At 33.4% G+C, this 24188-nt stretch overlaps 2 protein-coding genes across 2 annotated transcripts; both read right to left on the bottom strand.

Moving 5' to 3' along the window:
- Window positions 1–1819: 1819 nt before the first annotated feature.
- LOC130625865 (uncharacterized) lies at window positions 1820–4416 on the bottom strand. The gene is made up of 3 exons (XM_057440978.1): window positions 4035–4416; window positions 2935–3063; window positions 1820–2531 (listed from the first exon to the last, which is right to left on the bottom strand). The coding sequence occupies exons 1-3, from the start codon at window positions 4149–4151 to the stop codon at window positions 2331–2333; spliced, it is 447 nt and encodes a 148-aa protein (XP_057296961.1). The 5' UTR covers window positions 4152–4416; the 3' UTR covers window positions 1820–2330.
- A 13459-nt stretch (window positions 4417–17875) lies between these two features.
- On the bottom strand, window positions 17876–20459 carry LOC130625647 (histone-lysine N-methyltransferase SUV39H2-like). The gene is made up of 3 exons (XM_057440747.1): window positions 19667–20459; window positions 18699–18947; window positions 17876–18243 (listed from the first exon to the last, which is right to left on the bottom strand). The coding sequence occupies exons 1-3, from the start codon at window positions 20285–20287 to the stop codon at window positions 17986–17988; spliced, it is 1128 nt and encodes a 375-aa protein (XP_057296730.1). The 5' UTR covers window positions 20288–20459; the 3' UTR covers window positions 17876–17985.
- Between the last annotated feature and the right edge of the window lie 3729 nt (window positions 20460–24188).

Raw genomic sequence — 24188 nt, 5'->3', positions numbered from 1 at the left:
ACAACAACATTAACAAATCTACGGATGTCCTACTCAAATATATTTTAACCATATTTGCTTCATGACGCTTGCCCTTGAGCGAGAAAAATTGCTAAAAATGCTAATTGTATTGATCCTATGGCCGCAGTTTGTGTTCGCTTAACATGTTGTATTTTTTATTTATTGTAATTCTATATTTATTGTATTTCTTTATGTTTACTAAACATATAGAAAAAATGTTGGTTCTTTTTCTCATTTCCTTTCCTTGTACACACACTTCATGGCAAAATTGTCGAAATCTCAAATTTAACATAAAAAAATGAAACAAAATACACAGTTCCACATACACTAACCCTGAAAACGAACATCGCTTGTGCATGAACCAAATTTTTACACAAAGAATGAGAGTTTGTCCATTGTTTGAAAAATGCGCGAACGTACTTGGTTCTATTATGACATCAAATCAAGTGAATCTTTCTCGTATAGTACGGCTGTGCTCAACAACTCACGTTTCCGGCCATCTGATAGATGTTTGCAGAATAATTGGTTTAATCAGAAATTCCAATTTGATATCCAAATCAATCGAAACGCCAGTTTCTGGATTGTATAATTTTACACGTTTAATTTGAAAATATTAAAAAATATTAACAGCATATTATTTTTCAATCTTAAGCTAATAACCCTGTAGCATAACTCTATCTCTGATTTTTGGGGATTTTTGGGCTCTAATAAAAAGAAATATGAGGCTATTTATTGTATAAAACTCATGTCACATATGGTATAAACTAGCTTATCGCCTTTTTCGAATAGACCTTCAGGTAATCCAGTGCAATTAGCACCTAAAACTTACTAAGCATCAGCCTTGATTAGGCGAAAATTCCCTAAAGAAACTAAATGCTTAATTGAAAAAAAAACTGATGTGTTTTATCAGGAATAAAAAAACACATCTTATGTTGTAAACATCTCTATAGTTCATAAATGTTCCCGTACAATCTTTTTTTTCTATCTGTAAACGTCAAAGCTGAAAACTGTTTTTTTATTATTTCTAGCGTTTCTTTATCGAGGTCTATTGCTATACGACAGCCAACAGGTTGAAAAACGAAACAGAAGTAGGAAAGTCATTTGGTTTAATTAACCTTTTAGCATGAACGTTAAAACAAATACCAGAAAAGAGTTGTTAAAAATCGTTAAGAAATACTTAACTCATTAGTGCAACAAGATACTCAACATAAATACCTTAAAGCTGAGTTATTCTTGTATGTTGGACATGCTGAACAATTATACAAACGACACAATAAAAAACTCCTACTCAAGGAAACTCGTACACAGCACCGACCATGCAGTTGCAGGAATAAATGTAAGTCGCCAGGTTAAGCCATAAGTAACTGTGTTACCCGGCGTTAAACGCGTAAAGTGATTATTAGGAACCGTAAACTGTGTCACACATTCAGGTGGAGCGCTTTAGTACAGGTATGCAGTATGTCGTAAGTTAAGTAAAGCGCATTATGCTAGTTACGGTGTAATATATTTTTAAAAAATAACTTTTCCGTAACCTTAGCCGAAATAAAATCACAGCTTATAAGTCGTTGTTATTTTGCTGAAAAAATTTCCGTAAAAGCGCTTAGTGCCGCACGTGCATATAGGCGTAATACTGTTTTGTAAAAAAAACTTTATTGCAAATTCGGCTAAATTAAAAACACATGAAACAACCCATCGTTATCCCGTAGCGCCCGTGTGAAAAATCGAAAAATATATTAAACGCCCAGGGTACTAATCCGAAACATTGCGGTCATTTAGCAGTGGCGTGTTCGTTACTGGAAAAGAAAGTAAGGTGTGTGTCTCAATATAAAAACATATTTTTTTACACATAAGAAAGTGTTCCAGTTTAGAATGAGTTAACACATATTGGTTTTACTCAACGTGTACAACTGTAAGTGAAAGTAAGAAAATCAAAGTGTTTTTATGTTTCGAAATAAAAAATATCTTCCAGTGATCATGTTGAACTATCAAATTGATCTATTTTCAATTAGTTTGTAGGCAATTTTTGGACTCTTGCTTGTATCGGTGAATCGACGTTAAAAAAATGGGTTGCAATTATCAATAAATACTATGGGAGCAAAGTAGACATTTAGACTGAGCTTGTCTAAAATAACGATATGTGCTTTAACCACCTTTCTAGAACTTTTTAGATTCTGGTACAAGATCGTGAAACAAAACTCGATAGGCTTCGTGAAGCCAAACTCGATATGCAGCTTCCTTCGCCATTATGTCTTTTTCTCGTTTATTAATACTGACGCAAGGTCCGCACCAAGTCCTTACATTTTGATAAAGCATTTCCATCTTTTTCAATTTCATTCCAATTCTTGTATCTCTACTGCTTCTCTTTGGATTGGTTTGCAACGATATTTATACTTCTTTTTAAACCTTTTTTTATCCTCGCTCCATCTGCGTTCCTTCACTGCCCAATTTTTGCGTTCAATTTTCTTACATATGAGACCACGTTTACATCCGCAATAATTCACGCCATACCCTCCACCTCCAAATAATACCAGCTGAAAGGTAAAAGATACGCAGTGAAACATGTGCACCACAAGTATGGCATAGCAGATCTTGTACTCAGATACTATACGACGTGTGTGGTAGAGGCAAAGATACAAGGGATAATGAAATTATATCGCCTACGCTATATAGCTGGACGACGGAGGCGGATAATATGAGCAGATGTACCCGACCCAACATGGGGCATCCTAGGTGATTCTCAATTTAAAGATTTATCAAGTTTTATTTTAATTCCGCCAAAGCAACTTCAAAATAGCATAGATGTGTCCGTTGATGTCCCATGGATATTTGCTTTATACCAGACAAAAAGTTCTTTTGTTTTTGATTGTTATCTATTGTGTTTGTAATCTTTTTCATAAGGACAGTTGGCAATTACACTGCAAGTTAAATAAATACCTTTACACTGTATGCACGACATGCAGCATTTCGTGCCAACATGGGATTGCAAACTCCGTTGTGTTTACTAACAGCCATGCAGCAGCTTTCAACATCAAACCTTTTACAATCTTGATGTGAAAGACACGTCTAAAAATCCAAAAAAAAACTACAAGGAACAACAACAAAAGGGTAGTTTCTAAATCCCGCGTAAGTATTTACAATTTGCTTTAAGAGCCATTTAATAATTTAAAAATAATTTAAAAAATATAACAGGGCCTTTTATTTAGTAAACAAGATGACATTTTTAGTACTTTTGCGTAAGTCCAGAGGGTAGATCATACACTAAAATAACTAAAAATATCCGTAATACATAAAAAATCTGTGGTAAAAAACAAGCTCTGTCCACCCCTCCCCCACCCCAAAATTTCGTAACAGTTCGTAGCAAAAATGGTCATACTCCCCTCCCACTCTTCAGGCGCTACGTAATTATTTTGGTAAAATTTATGTTTAATGACGTTACTGGTATCAGAAATGACGTGCATATATCGCTTTAAATATGCTACGGCCGTGATTCCCAGCAGTTTCTGCACTGGTATAGAATTAAATGTTACAAAATGTTTCAACAAAAAGGAATTATTGTGAATTATTATTGGGATATATAAAGAGTTTTTCTCCCGAAAAAATCTTGTTGTTTTATTAAAATAAGGTTTAATATTTTGCAGATATTTCTTTCAAATTTAGATTGTATCTTCACCTAAACCCTGGAATGATTTATCTCACCTTTTTAAACTTTTATATTTGTAAGTAAACTTTGACGATGTTTTCAAAAATGTCGAAAAGCAGAGGAGTTGAATTTTTCAAACTATTTAGAACTGATCATGACAATTGCCGTGCGCTACTTTTGTTAACTTTGCTGATTTTTGTCGAAAGCAGGAACATTAGTTATAGTATGCTTTATGACAATAAAATTCTAACTTGATATGTTTTTATACTAAGACCAAATCTAAAAGCTGGACCAGACCAGAGTTTGAAATATTAGATTTCGGTGTTGTGATATTAAAATTATATTTAATATCATTAAACTAATGTGTAAACTTTCATTATAAAAGTCGACTTACTGTTGTGGCTTCTACGCCACGTATGAAGCAGAGAGCGATTCCAATAACAAGAAAACCGTATCGAAGTAATTTTTGTGAGTTCTGATTTAACTTGTATTGTTGTTTCACCCCACACATTGTTTTAAGTATTGTAATCTAAAAAAAAACAAAAGAAATAACAGGTTAATTTACTGTCAATGTTAATGTCTACTTTATTTTCTCAAAGGGCGGGAAATTACTACCGCACTGGACGGATAGTAACAATAGTTTTTTTCTCAAGCTTTATGATTCAGAAAACACAATGTTAAGCCTCGGAATGAAAAAAATATTCGCGTCTTTTCGATAAAATCCTAACAAAAAATTTGACCCAGGTGGGGGTTCGAACCTACGTCAAACACGGGAAGCGCTCAAAATCAATGAAAAATCCCATTGTGGGACCTTGAGACCTCAGCTCCTTATCAGTATCTCGTCTCTACGAGCTAGATAATTATACACAAAACCTATATATAATTTCCATTATTAGTACAATTTATTATTTTTATTTAGCAGTATGCGCGAGTTGATAGTTTTGGACAACTTTGAAAGATGCCTTGGACCTATCATTGTGCGAAATTATTTTTCACTGATTATAAATCTCGATGGTTTTACCACTGTTCTAAAATATTTTGATATGCATCATTGTTTCGTCAAATCGAACCAGTATTTAAGCGCAATAAAAACAGGGGAAGGAGGGACACAAAATGCTGCGACAAAATGGCAGTTTTAACACAGAGAAAATGAAAAATGCTTCAAATTCTGACCTAATGATTGCATGACCGTGAAAATTTGTTTTTGTTACTATTTCAAACATTTCTGGTAAGTTTTGTCACCTGTTTTTTTCTGATTATCCCTATTCTAATCTGACAAATTAAACATTTTCAAGATTTTGCCAATACTTATTAATTTTATATACAAGAAAAAGAAGATAGATTATGAACTATTTATATTATAAACAGAAATTCAAAATAAAATGACAAACTATTTTCCAGAAAGTTTTTTTTCAGCCACGATTTTATTACATAAATACTCACATACATAACTTTTCTTAATTTTGAAATTTTCGACGAGGTCCCTCCAAAAATGCTGACGTAAGCATGACAATAATTATGCTGAATTATTCCTTTAGTCTACAATTCGGCCAAGTGTTACATCATATCTATAACCCTACTAGAAGCTATGAACAGCCAAGGACACTTTTTGCATCCACCATATATTCAAGGCCCCAAAAAAACCCATGCCAGGTAGGGTTAACAACGCTAAATCCTATTCATGCGCTCTATTTGGTGTTAAAACGCTTTACTTGGCATAAGTTTGTGGATAAGCCTCTACAACTGCTGGTAACTGGTTCTTTATTCCTTTCAAATAAAACTCCACTATTATTTCCTTGAATAACTTTCCAGCAGATGCGTATTTTCATTATTTTGTATTTTTCTCACGTCTGAGTACTTTTATACACATTATATTCTAGTATCCCTCACCCTATTTAACTAAAAGCTTTATAAGACGTCAATACTTGCACATGCGCTAGTTAAGCAGACCCTAACAATTATTCTTACTTAGTTAACTTATTTTATCTCTCTGTAGTTTTCTACGCTTAATGCGCTGTTAAGTTGACTCTAATTAGAACTAATATCTTGTACTAAATGAAAATAACTTTCCTTCATTCTTCTATTAAGCGTCTCAGTAAGTTAGTCAATAGACTACAACATTAGACAAAAATTGGTGGAAAGGGAGAGCGGTGTTGTGTGATCGCAAGAAAATAAAGGAAAGGCGTTTCTATCTAAGATCACAAACTTCTTAAAGCTTCAGTCACTTGTTCACGGCGGACCCAGAATTTAGGTTATTATTCAAATTTTTTAAACCGTTATAATTTTTGCCGACGTCACGGAATCCAATTTTACGCTCCAAGTGATTGATCCAGCATACTCAACTTTGTTTACTTGACCCTCATCCATGACAGATAAACATTTCTGCAGCTTATTAAAGGATCATCTTTGGCCACAGCTAAGAAATGGCCATTTTAGAAAATATAGAACGCCACAAAAATTATCAAAGATATAATTATAGCTAAACTTTTTCAGGCAAAAAGTCATTAAATTTGTACCATATTTAAGCGTGATAAGTAACTGCAGAAAAAATGAGAAAATCAATGTACGCATTTTGAATATCACTATCCTCCTCATATTTATAACATCACCGCCCCATTTTCCCAACATCAACGTACTTCTCATTGCAGAAGTGTAGCATGCTTTTTTGAAAATGCGAAAAACTTTTAAAAGTCGTATTTTATTTACAAAAAAGCGTGTAATAGCGCATCTACTTAAATGTTATTTTTGTAAACAATTGGCTGAGCTGTGTTGCGTTCGATTTGATAAAAGCAACGCACATATTTGAGAAGTAAAATTAACTTGTGCAAATGGCTACGCTTTGTGTGTTTCTGAAAAAACACAGGTTTACAACCTCTAATTCTTTCTCTAACTTTCTTTCTCTGGCATCTTCTTTATGACGGTTATATTGTTAGCTACAATATGCACTATTTGGATATTATCCAACAAGTACTGAGCTAAACATGTTATATTGAAATATTGCAAATTCTAACAAGTTCATCACAGTAAACGTGTATCTTCTTTATATTTTAGTAAATATGAAACCTACTACAGCTTGTCTTATATATAAAGTATAAAAGACAAGTGTAGTTTAAGTGTATAATAATGTTTGATAACGAAGGTGCAAATAAAAAGTATTTCTAAATGAACGAACTACTTACCTTTATTGATAACATCGAACAGGCGTGAAACTCATCACACAAATCCAGAAAAACATAGACCTTATTCCTCTGCTATGCATGAAACCATCTGATCTGTTATTGGCTGTGAGTCGTTGTCTACGATTGGAATGGCATGAAAATAATTTGAGAAAGTTTTGTGTGCAGTGTTGATGTAAAACAAGAGGGAATAAAGTCAGGGTTTGGATTGAATAAACAAAATTAGACAAACAAAACTGTGATTAATAATCCTTCATATGTTTGTTGTTGTTTTGTAGTTGAAAATGTTTTCTTACGAAAAAATATCAAATAATGGAGAAAAAATCCGACATGTCAAATTGATTATGTCCATGTGTATGACTATGAATTAAAAGCTATTTCAATATTGACTTTTAAAATATTTCCTTATTTATCCTGTTATTTGAATTTTCTTTCTTTTAAATCCTCACGAGAGCACGAAAAACTTCTGTTTGCGATTTTTTTTAACACGATCGCTTACATTCATGTATGCGGTAGTGTATCATTTTGTAATCCCGTCGCGATTTGCAATCCCATCGCACTTTCTAATCTTGTCGCACTTTGTAATTTAATCGCAATTTGTAACCCATTTTGTCGCACTTTGTAATCTCAAACCTACCGCAGTTTTTTAATCCTTTTATGACACACTTTGTAATCTCTTGACCTGTCGCACTTCGTAATCCCACCTTGCCACACTTTGTAATCCCGATATTTTTGCGATAAAATATTCCTTCCGATTCCTGCGTTGTTTTTAAATGCTTTTTGTATTAAATATGGAAAAGCAAATGGGTAAAGGTTTTTTAAGTTTAAACTACACGTAGAAATACATTCTAACAGGTGACATTTCTAACTAAAGTCATAATTTAAATGGAGTGAAGCAAAATAAAGGTCAACGTCATTGGGATAAACCCCTCCTGACGCATGGTTTACAAAGTGCGAGTGGATTACAGAGTGACACACTACATACGCAAGTTGAGAAAGGATTTTAAAGCAAGAACTAAAGCCAGGAGTATTAAAGTCTATACAAAACTAGTAAGAAAATCTGGTTGTTTTCTTTTTACGAAACGAGAAGGTTTTGATTAGGAAAACGGATCAATATTGTTCCATTTTATAAAGAGTTAATGGTAATATTTTTTGGGTTCATTGAAATAGTCTGTTCAGCATGCTCTGAGAAATTTTTGTTTTGAAAACTTTGCTTGTAGGAACGTACTTTTTTAATACTTAAAAAGGCATGGTTATTATGTTAGGCAAATTTAAAGAAGATTTTAAGAAAGTAAGAGATAGCTTACAATGGCGGCCAACTTTTTCATCAAAAAAATCCGCGGAATGAAATTTCTGTTACTTATTTCTTCATGTGTGGAACTCCCTTTACTTAGTAACCTGGAAAAACGTTTGTTTTTTTCTAAAATCACGGGTAACAAAAAAAGTTAAGAATGAAAATTCGACATTGCTTTTCAAATATAAGACAAAAATTAAGTATTTTTAAATTTGAAATGTTCAAAAAGGCACAAATTGAAAATAAAATCCAAAGAGCTAAAATTTAATTTTTACGTGTTTCAACTTTTTTGTTTTTAGCAACAACAGTAATTTTATTCAGTCATGCTGTGAAGCAAAGTATAAGTGTTTGGTTCAGAGAGCAAAATTTTTTGCTCACTTTTTTTTATTGTGATAACTGGCTGGACGCACCTTGTTAAAGATAAAATGTAAGGTAGCTTTTTAAATAATACAGTTGTGACCACGAAGAGACAAATAATAAATTCAAAATATAAAAATTTTGCGTGATATTAGGATTGGACGGAATGTGTTTAAAAACAAAACATATTTATTAAAAAAGCTATACAAAATTCGCAAATATATAGGTCAATGATTAAGCTAAATAAGCTTGGTTATGAAATTTATTAGCAGTTGTGGTACGTACAATTTCAAATTCCCAACAATATGTCTTTATGTTATGAAAGAGCAATCCCATTTTATTCTAAATTTAAAAATCTTTGATTTTTCTTGTGTGATATGTCTACAAAAATACTGTGAGACATTTTGTTATTGTGAGAGATTCCTGTTTGGCATGTTGAAAAAGTAGCAAACTATACCATCTCGTCTGTCAGTGGAATCTTCACTAGGCGAAACAAAATAGTCGCAACCTTTTTCCGCATTCCCTGTCATGGTCGCTGAAGGCGTCAAATTAATTTACTATTGTGTTAGATAAGTTTGGAAAACAGTATGACTGTATTTGAGCAGACGATTTGAGAGGTGGAGAGTTTTTTTCTTTTTTTTTCATTATACATGATAATTATTAACTAAATATTTTTTTTTTTACAAAATGAAATTAAAAGCACGTAGCAGTTATAATCTTTTAATTATCCACTCCTCGAATGCGTGAACTCAGTTGCGCAGTAAAATAAGTAAAGTTTTTACTGCGTGCCAAAGATACTATAAAATAAATCTAACAAACTAAACATTGCCAAAGATACATTTAAAAAAAAATGAACAATGGAATTAGCAAAATATTGCAGCATTTCTGCAAATAAAATCAACGTAGTTGACGTCACAATACAAATCTGTTTAAACATCTCCCAAGGATAATTTTGCGCTGAAAATGAATCTTCACAGTATGTTTGTCCTATTTTTAAATTATACACACATCGATGCTATAGCAATGTCATCAGAAAGGCATGTTAACCTTTTTATGTTAATCTTAAATATTTTTATCCTCATGAAAAAACTCACAATATGATCATTGGTCTGGGCATCTGCCAAAAACACATCCAACGTTTTACGTGAGTGCCATATCTTGTCACTAAAGATAACATTGACATAAAAGTCACGGTACCAAAGAACGGGTACGGCCTATTATCATATTTCTATATAACGTCAAAGTTTAGGCAGGTCATAATTTCTGGTAACTGTGCAACGTGCCGTTGGCCGCCAACTGTGTCGCAGATTTCGGTAGAGCACTTCAGTACAGGTATTTGTATAAATTGTGATTTTAAAGTTTATTGAAGCCAACAGTGGTCTTCATTAATCAACTGGGCGCAGAAGAAAAGAAAAACCTTGCACAATGCAGCCTTGAAATGTAAAAAAGTGGAATTTTGAATAAGATAAAGATTAACAAATAATATTGAAAAAGAGATATTATAGGTGTTGTATCACTCAAATATGTGTTACCTTACGCAAAATCAATTTGACCATCAACGTCGAAAGAATTGATGATAAGAAAGGCTTTATCTTTAAGCCTAGTTTTTATAAAGTAAAATAAAAATACTACATAGGGTGCCCTCTAAAAGATTGCTAATAATGTAGCGTTTGTTGGAAGTATGGCTATCGTTGTTTTGTAAGTCGGCTTACCTTGATCAAAGTTGTATAATTCTAAGACAATGCAATGGAACAGCATAAAACATTGACTTCAGTTTCTATTAATTGAGTAGAGAAAAGGGGTTATGAGTAATGGTCATGGCCGGCTCAGTTCAATAAATTGGAAATGTCTAAATGTTCTGTGTAACCATATAGCCGTCAGTTTAGACCAGTCTAGTTTACCAGCACTTACGCATAAAAAGTATTTGTTGTCTGTTGGTGGATTGATATAGCAGCGCAGCAGCCTTGCAGTTTACCTTGCCATGCAACGAGTGAAATATAGATGATTGGGTTGGTTCGCTCGAACAATTATAGAAGAAGTCATAATACAACGTCAAATTTCTGCGTTCTCGTTCTGTTAAGATTAGGTCTGTGTTCTGGCGTTAACATTTTTTAACTTGAAGCCAAGTCGACAAAAACAGTGATTTGATATTGTAATAAAAATATAACAGCATCTTCTGGTTAAAACAAATCGTTACATGGGAATCTGCTAATGTCAGAACACAGGGTGTAATTTTGTCTACACTTCTTCAAAATATTTTGGCTTTTATCCGGTAAAATGTTGCAAATTTCTTACTAACACTGTTACTTTGATCGAACGTCGAATATCGCGTTTTGAAGGTTTTTCTCTCGCGCGACTTATTCAGCTATTGCAAGATTACAAAAGCACTTATCTCATCTGCCAAGGAACGTTTTGAGTTCTACATCTCAATTTTTACCGTCATAGCAAATAAACTCTGATGAGTTCACTTCGGAGGTTACACCAATACGTTCGGTTCCTGACTGCTTGTGCAACTGTTCATCAGAAGGCATTAAACACAAACCAATAAGGTGCAAGTCTTCTTGCAAATGATGAAAGTGGCCGCTGTCGAGCATAGAGCAACATGTCACCACCCAAACCGACTTTTACCATCAGCGCTACTCACCGCCTTAGCTACTTACTTAGATGAATTTGGCGCCACAAAATGGATAAGTAAAAATACCAAAGGCCATTTGTTACTGGGTTGCCAAATAAGAACAATAATTCATGGGCTAAACCGTTAAACTTTCTAGCAAATAAAATGCCAAGGTCATCTGTTACTGGTGCGGCACGAAAAAACCTGGACGGCAATAGCTTTCTTTTATGCTTTCCTGCTTTTTATCTGGAACAACATTGCCAAAAAGAAAGAAAATTACAAAGTGCATGCACAACGATAAACTCGACCAGTTAAGTTTTAGATTACAACTAGAACATACTAGAACAAATTTTTTCCTTTTTTTACATATATGTAATAGTAATAAGTGGAGTCGCCGATCTTCAAAGATGAGGCCTTATGCAGTCAAACGCCCTTGCTTGCATAATTTTTATTTTGTTTTCAATTTTCAAGGATAATTAGTGGAGCCGTCACTCTTTAAACACAAGACTAAGAAAATAATCAACGCTTGATGATGTTATCTCCTCTTATCTTAGCTATGAAGGAAAAAGATATAGGATTGCACACCATTGAGTAAACTTTCCTTGCAAGGGACCACTGCTCTGTGATTGCAATGATACCACCTACAAGCACTAGGCCAAAAGCAACATCAGCATAATGGCGATTGTCAAAATTTCCAGTGTGTTTGAGTAAAGTTCTTAAGTTATGGAACTTTGCGACAAGACACTTCCCTCTTTATGTTGATAGGAATTGAAAGGGTGCCTGGGTAAGATGTAACAGGTAACAAACCTTAGAGACAACACAGAACCGAAAGCGACACTCTGAGACTTCTTTTTTGAAAATAGAAGCTTCATAACTACTGCAGTACTGGCAGGAGAAGTACAAGTTAACGCCTGTGACAATTCGTCGCCTTTTAAAAATGTGTAACTGATCGTAAGGTGGATTTGAGAGGCAGTTAAAGGAATGGAGCTGATTGCTAAGATGTCCTACTACTATCGCAAATGTCGCAAGTCGAACTGATTTTCCACGAGTGTTAAATAATCCACTAAAAACAAAAAGCTAAAGACAACTCAGGTGTGGGATATTTAAGAATCTTAGGGGACTTCTCTTAAAGTTAAGAATTTGACCACTCGTAAGCCAGATGTTATAACATTAAATTTGTTAGGGCGCACTCTCTTGAAATGTCGAACTAATCTTAAACCTACGAATCTTGATATTTTTATAAAATTTAAAATTGCTTAAAAAAATAAGAAAAAGAAGAATTAATAACTTGATAAAGAATGGGGTGTTTAAGAAGTATTCTTAAAATTAAAATTAACCCTTCATTATTCTCATAAAAAAATTGTGGTGTCAAGAAAGAATACTAAAATGAACTCACTTTATTTCATTAAAGAATTTGTTCAAGCCAATTGAAAAACGTATGCAAAGTTTAAAAAACATTGATTGCGGGAGATGTTTATAGACGTCGTTGTAGAAAATTTTATAGAACATAATCGCTTTTTTCTGTCACAAGCGCACGCAATTTGAGTTTTAGTATATAAGACTGGTTGTTAAAACCTGTGTAAGAATCCATTTTCAGAAATTTTTTCTTATCACAATACGATTTGACTTAAACACTTAATTTTTTTTACGAAATGGACAATAATAACAACGTCAATCGCCCGTGATTTTACCCGTACAGCGATTTAATAAAAAGCACTCGTTAATGTAAATTTAAATTACCCTTCATTAACTTTGAGTTTGCCCTTACATCAAATTACATAGCAATTCTTTTTGGTGTTAAAACTCATCACGAAAAATATTTTTAAATCAGCATGCATGCATGTATTTTTAGCTAATCAAATTTTAGGCAATATAAGGACGTGTTTTTTCTTGACTGTGCGAAAAGTGGAGATTTCTATATCTCTCACTTAATCTAAAATATCGTAGCAGTCTCTAAATCCAAGAAGAATTCCATATTAATGGCGAATTAAAATAAGATTTTTCTTTCAAAATATAAAAATTAGAGTTTTATATGATAAGTAGACTGAGAGAAAATTACGTCTAAAGTCAGGAGTAGTTTAAGATACGTTTTAGTCCTTAGCTGCAAAGATAAAAAAAGTCATCTTAATTTTTGGAACCTTGAAGTCTTCTTTTTGGTTCGAAATTTCGGGAAATGGTTCAACTGGTCTTGAATTTAGAATAAAGTAAAAAAAAATTCAAACATTAAGAGTATTTCATGATCAATTAGTCTTTTTCCGATTTTAACGTAAACATCATTTTTGCTATTATCTTAAAGTACTCTTAAGAATTTCATGATTTTCTTCAGCAGCTTCACTTTTAGGTATACAATTGTTGGATTTGACTTGATTTCACAAGGTTAAAAAGTGCCTGAGGATAAATATGGTCCTTTTAATTTTTCGACATAAAAAAGCGTACTAGAAGGCAATTTGACTGTTATATCTGAATTTGCTCGTCGATACCGAAATAGAAATGTCTCAAAACATGATATTGGCTATCCTAAAGATAATCCAGGACGGAAAACGTAGAAAATAAAGAGTGATCGAAGATTAAAATGGTTTTTTCGTTAAGGCGCTGTTAAGGACTTATCTTTTCAAGAACTACTCCAAATTTCGCCCGAAAGTGTTTCAGAAACTGTTACTAAGAAGAATTTTCAATATCAGTGAAGGCCAGTGTTATTAACAAATTCGACTCCACAAGGAGTGGTACGTGAAAGTTCAAGTCCTTGTTTTCATGATAGAATTTAGCTAGATTTCACTTTGATGCGGAAGTAATTAAATTAAAAAAAGATCCAATTTCTAACAGTTTGCGTTAGACAAGCCGCGTTAATGATTTAAAAAGTAAAAGTAAATTAATAAAGTGAAAATATTTATGCAATGTATCTTATATATTAATTCCCTTGCGTGAGTAAAACTGTGAGTCCACGACACGGAAATCACGGGTCACTTTCTTATGACGTGGCTGTACGCTAAAATTTAACTAAAAAGATTAGGGATGTACTTCATAGAAATCGCACATAAGGTGTAAATATATAACCCGCTGCTAATAACGATATAAATATATATACCCTTATGCCAAAAAACTCTATGTTAGCATATATATATATATAGGTATCGCTACATATGAAACGGTATTAGATATTCACAAAGCATACGGACTGTTAAATGAAGTTCCTAGCATAAAACGGAAATTGTGTTTACGAAAAAGATGGCTGTTCTTTTTGAGTATTCTCTACTCTTTCATTCAAAATAAATCTTTAAAAAAACATTTGAAGAAGAGCATGGTTTTATAAACTAATCATAGCAAGGTTCTGTAAGGTTTTTTCATGTTTTATTTTCAGTTTTGATTATATTATTGTTGCCAGACATGTTTTATAGCTAGCATCATAAAAGCCAACCACCACCAACAACTAGCTAGCTAGCTAGGAATATATATATATGTAGCCATGTTCTTTATACCTAGCTAAGTCTCCAGTTTATATTTAAGTGACTAGCTATTAGCTGCTGTAGCTAGCTAATGCTAGCTTTAAACTAAAGATTCCCAGTATATATATTCCCACAAAACCCATCAAACGTTATTAACCCTGAAGATTTTAAACATTTTCCTGGTTTTTTTTGGTTTGCGAAGTTCTTTTCCTCCAAATATTCTGAAAATAAAGTTCAGAAATTACTTTTTTTTAAAATGTAAATTTAATTTCTTTCAAATTGTGGTTTTGACATTTTCATGTAAGAATTTGTGGGCAAACCCCTTAATCAGCATGCTAAAAGAACTGACTTTTCTTAATTTAGAATTACTAAACACAACCATTTTCTTACATTTAGTGAAACTTTTGTGCGTATGGCTTATATTTAATACACCAAAAGAGCTACTTTGTTGATTACAATTTTATACTCTTTGTAAGCTATTTTTTTCTTCTTTTTGACATTTTGAATTAACTTATTGTTGTAGAAGGCATATAATATACATGCATATAAAAAAATAGAATTTTGCAAATTTCTGTTTTACCACTCAATTTTTACATTTTATAAGTTATTTGGAACAGAATGGTATGAAATAGACCAAAATACCTGATCTTAGTTGTTTTTAATTTACAGGCTGTGTCTGTGAAACTTTAAGGGGAACATTTGGTTGAAGACAATGGCATGACATATACTGATAGAACTGATTTTTGTTGTGTTAGATGTTATATCTGAACCTTTTTGACATTTTATGTTAATTTTGCGAGGAAGGACCATATATATATACACAGAAGAAGAATTCAATTTTACACCTTGCAAGCTTTGTTTTTCTATATTTCGTATAAATTCTTACTGGGGAGGACTCCGTGCAATATATCGAAATGACTGATCCTTCTCGATTTAAATTTGATGTGTTCTAAATCGTATATAGTTTTGGAAATTTTGTGTAAGATTTAATGGGTAAGGGCTAGATGCAATGTGTCAAAAAAACTTTTTTTGTTGAATCAGAAGCACTCCCTACAACCATTCTTTTTTTTACAGTTTGTGAAGCTTTTGTGAGGAAAGAGTGTATGCAATATTATCGAAATAACTGATTTTTGTTGCAAACTTTTTTTCTTTGGCATTTTGGATTAAAATATTGTTTTAGAGGGCATATGCAGTAGATATATGTACTGAAATAGTGAAATTTTGCAAACTTTGATTTTGTCGTTACCTCTCATTTTTTACATTTTGATTAAACTTTTGTGGGAGACCGTCGGTATGCGAAGGACCAAAATAAGAGATTTTAGTATTATTTAGAATTTGTATTTTGTGTTGCAAAATTGGTGCAAAAATTGACATAAAATGAACTTATATACAGATTGATTGCTGTTGTTTAACATGACTCATTATGACTTATATATATATTTTATGAAAATTTGTGACAGAATACTATGTGAGATTTGAAATTTTGTTTACTTTATTGATGGTAAAACAGCATGCAAATTGCTAAAAGGACTTTATTAATTTTAGGTTTAAACACCGTTATTTTGTTGGCATTTTGTCTAAAGTTTGGTGAGGAGGGACTGTATGCAATATATCAAATAATGTTTTATTGCATTATAATTTGTCCTTGCAAATCCCTTTTTTTACACCTTAGATAAAAAATTCTGTCAGAGGCACAATTTATTGTTTATTTTTCACATTGTGTGTCAACCTTTGGCAGGGTTTGCAATAAACTAACTGATTTTAACATATACAATGAGAGATTTGTGTTTGACATTGATCAGCTTTTTTGTATATATGTGGCGTTTTAAGTGATTTAAATTTTATGGGTGAGATGTATGTTGAAATGCTTTTGGAAACTTCTTTCCGAATAATTTTCGCATTTGTCAGATGGTCAGAGCAAGTAATTTTAGTAGATTTAGATTTTAAATGTCACATAAATACTGCAGTTGTTGAAAACCTTTAATTTTTTTGGTCATTTATATAATAATGCAGATGTAAGATGTGCACTGCTGTATTGTTTGTTTTTCGATGGACATATATCTGCTACATAAATTAAATGGAATACAGTGGATTTTTCCACGGGAAACAGCTAGTAAGAATTATTTTTAAGAGGAGAAAAAGATTAGAAAGGTCATCTGAAAATCTCTATCCGGAAAGATCCCAGAATGAGTTACACAGTCGTCAGTCAAAAGCAAGTTGACAAAAAGCGCATGGCGAGAGTTGAACGGAAGATCGATGGTTGTATGGCAATGCATCTGTTTGAATACAATCCTAATGAGAATTCTGTATATATGAAAGAATTCTTATGTGATTGTGATAACTGTTTAAATTTAGAGTTTGATGCATGTTTGAGAGTAGATGGTCCTGATGAGAGTCAAATGGATGAAGTTGAGGAATCCGTAGAAAACGATGATGACTGTTACCTGGATGAAGAACAAGATCGTGGTCAACACATTTTTGAATTTGTTTCGATTCCATGCTTTATTGCCGTAATCTCATTCAACTCCTGTGAGCCAATTTATTTTATTAAAGTGATTGAAAAGGGAGTTGCAACCGATGTAATGAAGGATCGTTACGGACACTCCATTAATTCTGGCGAGTGTTTCTTGAGAGGAAACTATCTGAAGTCTGACAGGTCTCGCAATATGGCTTTGAAAAGATTCAGCATAGTTCCTGGAGATGTTCTTTGTGATCCTGTTGAAGTGTTTGAAGCTTTCGTTGATATTGATCATGACAGCCTTTGTATGCCAAAGGATATCTATGCGGAACTTGTTTTAAGAGCATCGTAAATTTTTACAATTTTGCCTTGGACTAAGTTAATCTCAAATTACTCTTAAATAAGTCATAAACAGAATACTATACTAAACATTTGCACACCCTATATCGAATTTGAATATTGAATCGTATAACTGATTCTTATTATTTCATTGAAATTATCTACGTCCTGTTTTTCGCTTCTAGTGTAGGATATTGAACCTAGATTTTATGAGGATGTTTTACGGGTGCATTTTAAGGAAATTGTAGATCGTCTTTGCCTGTTACAGAAAGATACGCCTGTTAATTTGCTATTTTGAATGTCCTCAGAACGCCTTTTTTCTCTAGCACAAACAGACATATTATAGGTTGAGGGCTTAAGTGCAGGTAAAACCCAATAACGCTTTTATACTCTATGTTATGACTTAGCCGGGGATTGAACACACGACCTTTTGCATAGAGGCGAACGCTCTACCATAAGGCCACTGGTTGATAAGACCTTACTTCAATTTTCTTCGTAGCCCTTTTTTATTATCAGGTGGTGATAGCATCCATGATTGATAAGGTAAAAATAAATTGTTTCTAGTTAAAAGTAATTGTTAAAATGCAATAATATATACAATAATCAGGCGATCTCTATATGTAAAATACACAGTTACATGGAGTTACATAAGCAGACACAAACGTTAAAATAAATACTTGCGACAGTTCTTTGCGCCACAAGCACAGTAGACTCGCTCCGTTACGAACGTCTTCATTTGTTTCGCGTGTTTCGCGTGTTTTGACGGTGACATCGGACTGTCGTTGTCACTTCCTGTCATCATGTAATCGAATGACAATTCTTCTCCGGCTTGAATATCTCGTACAGCGAATAAACCAATGCGAGGAAGCCGCGGGTCCAACGTGTCCACCCACACGCTATATACACGCAAGTTGGGATCACACTAAAAAAGACAGCAAGACGATTGCTTACTAAACGAGTAGCTTTTCACGTCAATAAATTGTAATGTTTCGTGGTTGTACCTTGTTACCAACGGAATTAATTTTTGCTATTTCCGGGAATTTTGTCAACATTTTAGAGAATTTGTCTGTGTGAAAATTCCCGGAGAGGTCAATTCGCGAAAATTTTTGTAGCAAAATTATTGAAAGTGCCTTAGTCGTTAAAATTAATCTGCACAATTCTTATTCACGGGAAAGCCGTATTTTTTATGCAATCTAACTGACGCGTTTCAAACCTGTAGTAAGGCCGCCTTAAAAAAATTAACCATAGAATTTGACAAAGTTAGAATCAGCGAACAAATAATTTCCTACAACAGAAAACGGGGTTTAATAAGAATATACCAACAATTCTTTCCCTGAAAATTCACATTGCAGAGTATTTTTCCGTGATAGGGCTTACCGAATGGTTTATGAAATGTGAAACGTTCCCATATTTATATGCATCAACGGTAAAGGTTGCATCCTTATCATAGAAATCAAGATCGAACAGGTATGTTTGTTGACGAGAATCATACAGCTTTCCTCTTCGCTCAGCTTCATCACTTGTAATAACTTCTCCAACGTATTCAACTACAAATTTATCCTTCGGAATAAATTCCCTAGTCTTTAAACCCCAACCACGCCCATCAGGAGTGCGAAATATGCATACCTATAAAAAAAAAGTCTGAAAGAAAGAAGTTTGTTTCAAGGCTGATACCACCATTATGGAAGAACACCTGAAAGGAACAATTTTGCAAAAATTTTCTTTTTTTATATAAAAACATATTCCGTACGAATATTTAAGATAAAAATTAAAGAATATCCTAAGGATTTGTTCATCTTGAATTTTCTATTGCATCATATATGAAATATAAGCAAAAGAAGAAAAGTTCGCATGCTCACTTTTTTAAATTTCTAATTTTTGGAAAATTCGAATATATAATTTTTAACTAAGGATGTGCTAAGAACATGATCAGGATGATTTTTTGCCACCAAATACAATATTAACCCCAATCCCCAAAGGGGGATTTGGAGTTAATATTGTTCTTCTAACTATTTAGCGTTTTATATTATAAATTGGTTTTCCAATATGCGGAATTTTTGCAGGAATTTAATTTGGGCATCCACACAATTTCCAAATAACTAATGTAGCTTTTAGTGAATTTTTGAGACACCTAACGAAATAGAACAAGTTAAAAACATAACAGGCTTTTGGTACAAAACGACACATTAAGTGTTGTTGAAATTCTTCTGGGTCCACTGCATTGATCAACTTCTCTTTAATTTGACATTTTGCATGTGCCATGAAGCATATATAAATCAATAGCATGCATGTACGTGTGTGTCAAATTCATGACAAATCAATTTAACAAAAAAAAAAATTCATACCCGTGTAGTAAGACCCTTCTGTATGACACGGTTTGGACATTCTTTAGAGCATTTACAACTTTTATTGCATTCGTATACTGGTGACCCAGGAGGTAATAATATTCTTTTGCATCTGTCATAAGCAAAGTGGCCTCCACTGTTCTTTGGACATACACATCTGTTGGGGACACACCTTGGGAAACATTCACAGCCAACTAGAAAACTTGGATCTAATAATTGATTAGCAACACCATTAGTTATATTTTCACGTACATAGTTAAAATCTGTTGGAGGCGCTTCATCGTCAACAAAATTCTCAACAGCTATAACTGGGTCCAGAATGCAAATCGCATTTAAGTGAGACTCCCATTTAACTAGTTTAGTATTTAAGTCAGGATCCATTGATCGTGCATGTTTCTTCGCCAATTTAAGTGATAAGTTTAACTTTCCCCTATATTTACGAGCTAATTCATTCATGCTTTCAAGTCCAAGAACTTTACATGCCATCAAGTCTTCTGGCTTCATTGTAATGATTTCGTTCTGGGAAACTTTTCTGGTTGCTTTTTTAACTAATGCTGTTCGTTTAGCTTTGCCAGTCACTTTTTCTAATTTCATTACTTTTTCTAGTTTAGGGCGACCCATACTCTAAAATATACAAACATACCTCAGTTGGCTAGAAGGGTAGAGATTTTTCACGTAAATTGCTTTGCTGGTTGTTTAGCAACTATATATGTAAAAATTGGATGTTTTGCCCAATAACAATTACTTTTATTGTGAAATACAAAGAGCAATTACTGTGAAGAGAAAAATAACAAGATATGAAATTTTGATACGTTCTTAGGTCTTTTTTTATTTTTGTTGCCCTTTAATAAACACGAAAACATTGCAATCTTTTGACACCTCTGTCATAACTGAGCTTGCAAACTGATTTTCCTATTAAAATGTATATAGAATGTATTTTCTTGATAAAAAACTGACAGTACATTGGATAAAGCTTAAGAAGGGGATAAAATATTGAATGTCCAAATTTACATTACAAAGTTATGGCTTAATATATACCAAAACCTGAAGTTGGCATTTTTGTGCTGATGTCAACATTAATAAAAATGAAATACAGGAAACTGCACAAGAAGCCTGACTGCATGCACCCACACACACATGCCACAGCTGTCCAGCAGTGCAATTCCTTAGAAGTGTTATGCTAGCTTTTTGCTCACACAAAACTCAAAAAATATAACGAAAGAGAACGCTTGGCTCATTAAAAACTCTGTTCTAAAATTCAGTAGTTCATGTCACACTCACAATTAATTTAAGTTAAATGTTAACATCATAACTAATCCAGTGTGACTTTAGTAGCTAGTCTAATATTAGTGGCAGCCTTGTGATGGAGCGTCACTTCCAGTGTAGAAGGTCTTGGGTTCAAACCCTGGCCAAGACACGCCTGAGATTATAAAAGTGTGAATCTATCCTTTGTGCTGGCGGTGAACATAAGACAATGATTAATATCTAAGGCCGTTGTCTACTTAAGTGATTGCTGTGCTGGTGAGACTTTTGCAGCCCAAATGGGATTTTAAATGCACTAGCACCCCTTTTTTGATAGCAATACCAATAGGAATTGAAGAGAAATTCTTACATAATAAACTACCAACCCATGTTTTTAAGCATGTAGATGGTGAATGAAATACAGATGAAATTTCTCTCTGCTTTATGAAACAAACTTTTGATATCTGTGTATATAATATAACTAGCTAGCTGCGAAACTGTCAAAAAAAAGATTCATTTTTTGTTTTAACAGTCTCTGTAGCTTTTTTAATTCACGTTGGCAGTTGAAATAGGGCCAAACATGTTACTAAGGGATGCAGACAAATAGAATATGGCTCACCAAATATAAATTGAAAAAGATTAGCTATATATAGCTATGGCAAGCTAGGCCTAGCTAATACTCTTGTGAGACATTAGGTCGACTGAAAGAAGGGAAGGTTTTTTTTACTAGCAATAATGTGAGATTTATGGTCAAGGAACTTTACTCAAATGGAGAGGGTTAAAAAGTTCTTAAACATTTGTAGTGAATGTCGACGTCTCTGTTCTTTCTCTTCTCTCATCAGAGACATGACTGTGATTTTGTTGTTACGCGTTAAACAAATCTTGCCTCAGAAATAACCACTTTTATAACAAATGTAAGTTTACTCCTTAGAATAAATAATAGCACTTCCAGGAATTGTCAGTTGTTTTCTTGTTGCTAGCTAGCTGACTTGTTGGCCCCTGTTTTATTGACTCGAAAACACAAATTCCCGCCAACGAAGGTTTTACACGAAGAACAAAAAGGTAAATTACAGACCAATTTATCCCTAAGCCAAAACTCATAATGAGACCCTGCGCTAAGGATCCCGACAGGTAATAATTTTTAAGAAGACCTTTTTATGATCGTAACAGGGACAAGTGGAGTAAGAATTTCAAAAAAAAAAGTACACAAATTTTTTAAGTGAAACATGCTTTGACATATTTTAATGATCACAGAAGACATGTCGAAATATGTTTCACTTTAAAAATAACTTTTTTATATTCTTATAAGCACTTTACACAAACATTGCTTAGTAATTGCTTACATGGATAAGTTCATACAGGCAAACTGTTTATATTCAAAATATTTACTTTATTGATACTGCATATAACGGCGCACCTCCAAACACACTTAAGTGCACCGACGAATCCTCCGCTATTCAAATCTCTCTTCCCCACGGACCTTGGACTACTCGTATATACATACAGCACACTTGCACTAGGCACACTTGCTTTTATCCCAGAGCGCACTAAGGATACAGTCTAGTTTGCACTGAAGATACTTCTAGTGCGCACTAGACATTCTGGTAGTATTTTTTCTACTGTCTTCAATGCTTTGTTTCCAAACTGTATAGTTAAAATCTCAATTTAACTAAAAGCAGGTAGTGGAATCAGAAAGACCTTATCATGTTTTGGTATCTACAAAAAAGCTTCTGAAGCAGGATCATGATGTTGAATACGTCTGTTCATGAGCTAGCTTTTGTATTGTTGCGGCAAGCAAGTTACAACTTGAGTTATAACTTAAAATTGAAGTGATAAGTTATAACTTATAAGCGAGTTAAAACTTAATATAAGATGATACAAATATGCTATCGCAGATAAGAAATCGTCAAGCAAAAATTGAATAGTATAACAAGATGAAAAAAAGAAATGGCAGACTGGTGAAGATCTTGCGAAGTTGGATGAAGATATGAAAACCTTTAGAGAACTCCCAACTCAGAGAGGATGAGAAATAGATCTTTTGAATTAGTGGAGTGGGAAAGATAGATTTCCATTTCTATATAGTTTATAGAATAATGCGAAGAAACAACAATGTGAGGAATAGGTTTATGTGAACATATACTCTATGAACATGACAGACGCAATGTAGGCTTAGGCTCATGATGTGGGGGAAATTACTGTGTTTATCAAGCTATCAGGAACCAATCAAGTTTAATAAACGCAGCTGTGTATGTAGCAAACGCTTTTTTATTTAAGGTGTTTGTTCGACCCTAAAATACCAAGTGATGTCTATGTTGAAAATTGCAGACCGTTAAAGCAAAGTAAATGTTTAAAGTTATGCTAAAGACGAAAAATATAAAATTGGGTATCTCACCCATGAGATTTGAGATTTTAAGCATACGTTTTGGAAACAAAGCATTTAAGGCAGTAGAAAAAATAGACCACTTCTTCCACCACTTTCTTCATGCGAAAATTCATTATAAATTCAGTGAATTCAGAATAACGTTCGAATTAACAACTCGAATTAAAATTCATCATTTGAATTATAACCTAAGAATTTCTCCTTTCATGGTGTGTCCCAATATAGTGTAAATTTGGCAATAACAATGCTGTTTGATCTTGACGACTACCCGAAATAAGTCTCTAAGTATTCTCAAATCTTGGTTAAAGTTAATGTGTTTGGGAGGCACTGTTTCACTATACTTGAAAAAAAACCGCTACATGCCCCAAACTAAAAAATTTTGATAGCAGAATCAGAACTAACTTCCACAGAAAAAAGTACCTTAGAACCTCTGTGATACACGGCTATTCGCAAGCCTGCATGTTTATAGAAACAAGGCCGTAATTACTATGCGCAGGTTTATCTCGACATGTTTTATCTGATGGTTGGAACAGTTAGATAAACAAATATGATCAACCTGAAGCGGCAAGTTTGTGTATATATGAAAGCGATTGGACAAGTCAAGTTCAAAGTCGCTTCAGCACAAACTGATGGCCCATAATAACAGCCTCTTTAGAACTTGCGCAAAGAATGAAGCAATTTGTTGGAAAAGGCACATAATCCGTGATGAAGATCTAATTATGGTAGGCTATTAATAAGCTCTTTGTAGGTTGCTTACATAACTTACAAATCTTGAGGAGGATTGGCTGGATACCACGTACATATTAAAAAGACGGAATCTTTTTAAGAATACTCCTACTCTCTTGAAGTCCTTTCACCACTAGCTCTTTCTCATCGATATTGTTATAATGTGCTTTGTCT

Source organism: Hydractinia symbiolongicarpus, chromosome 14, assembly GCF_029227915.1.
Source record: "Hydractinia symbiolongicarpus strain clone_291-10 chromosome 14, HSymV2.1, whole genome shotgun sequence".
Taxonomy (NCBI): Eukaryota; Metazoa; Cnidaria; class Hydrozoa; order Anthoathecata; family Hydractiniidae; genus Hydractinia; species Hydractinia symbiolongicarpus.
This window is presented reverse-complemented; position numbering and strand designations above follow the sequence as displayed.

What these genes read in the sequence shown, in the direction of transcription:
- LOC130625865 (XM_057440978.1), bottom strand. Translation starts at nt 4,151, where the DNA reads ATGTGTGGGGTGAAACAACAATACAAGTTAAATCAGAACTCACAAAAA. An exon ending in GTGGCGTAGAAGCCACAACA is followed by an intron (nt 3,064 to 4,034) that starts GTAAGTCGACTT and finishes TTGGATTTTTAG; the next exon opens with ACGTGTCTTTCACATCAAGA. An exon ending in GTCGTGCATACAGTGTAAAG is followed by an intron (nt 2,532 to 2,934) that starts GTATTTATTTAA and finishes TTTACCTTTCAG; the next exon opens with CTGGTATTATTTGGAGGTGG.
- LOC130625647 (XM_057440747.1), bottom strand. Translation starts at nt 20,287, where the DNA reads ATGGGTCGCCCTAAACTAGAAAAAGTAATGAAATTAGAAAAAGTGACT. An exon ending in AGAAGGGTCTTACTACACGG is followed by an intron (nt 18,948 to 19,666) that starts GTATGAATTTTT and finishes TTTTTTTTATAG; the next exon opens with GTATGCATATTTCGCACTCC. An exon ending in CACATTTCATAAACCATTCG is followed by an intron (nt 18,244 to 18,698) that starts GTAAGCCCTATC and finishes TGTCTTTTTTAG; the next exon opens with TGTGATCCCAACTTGCGTGT.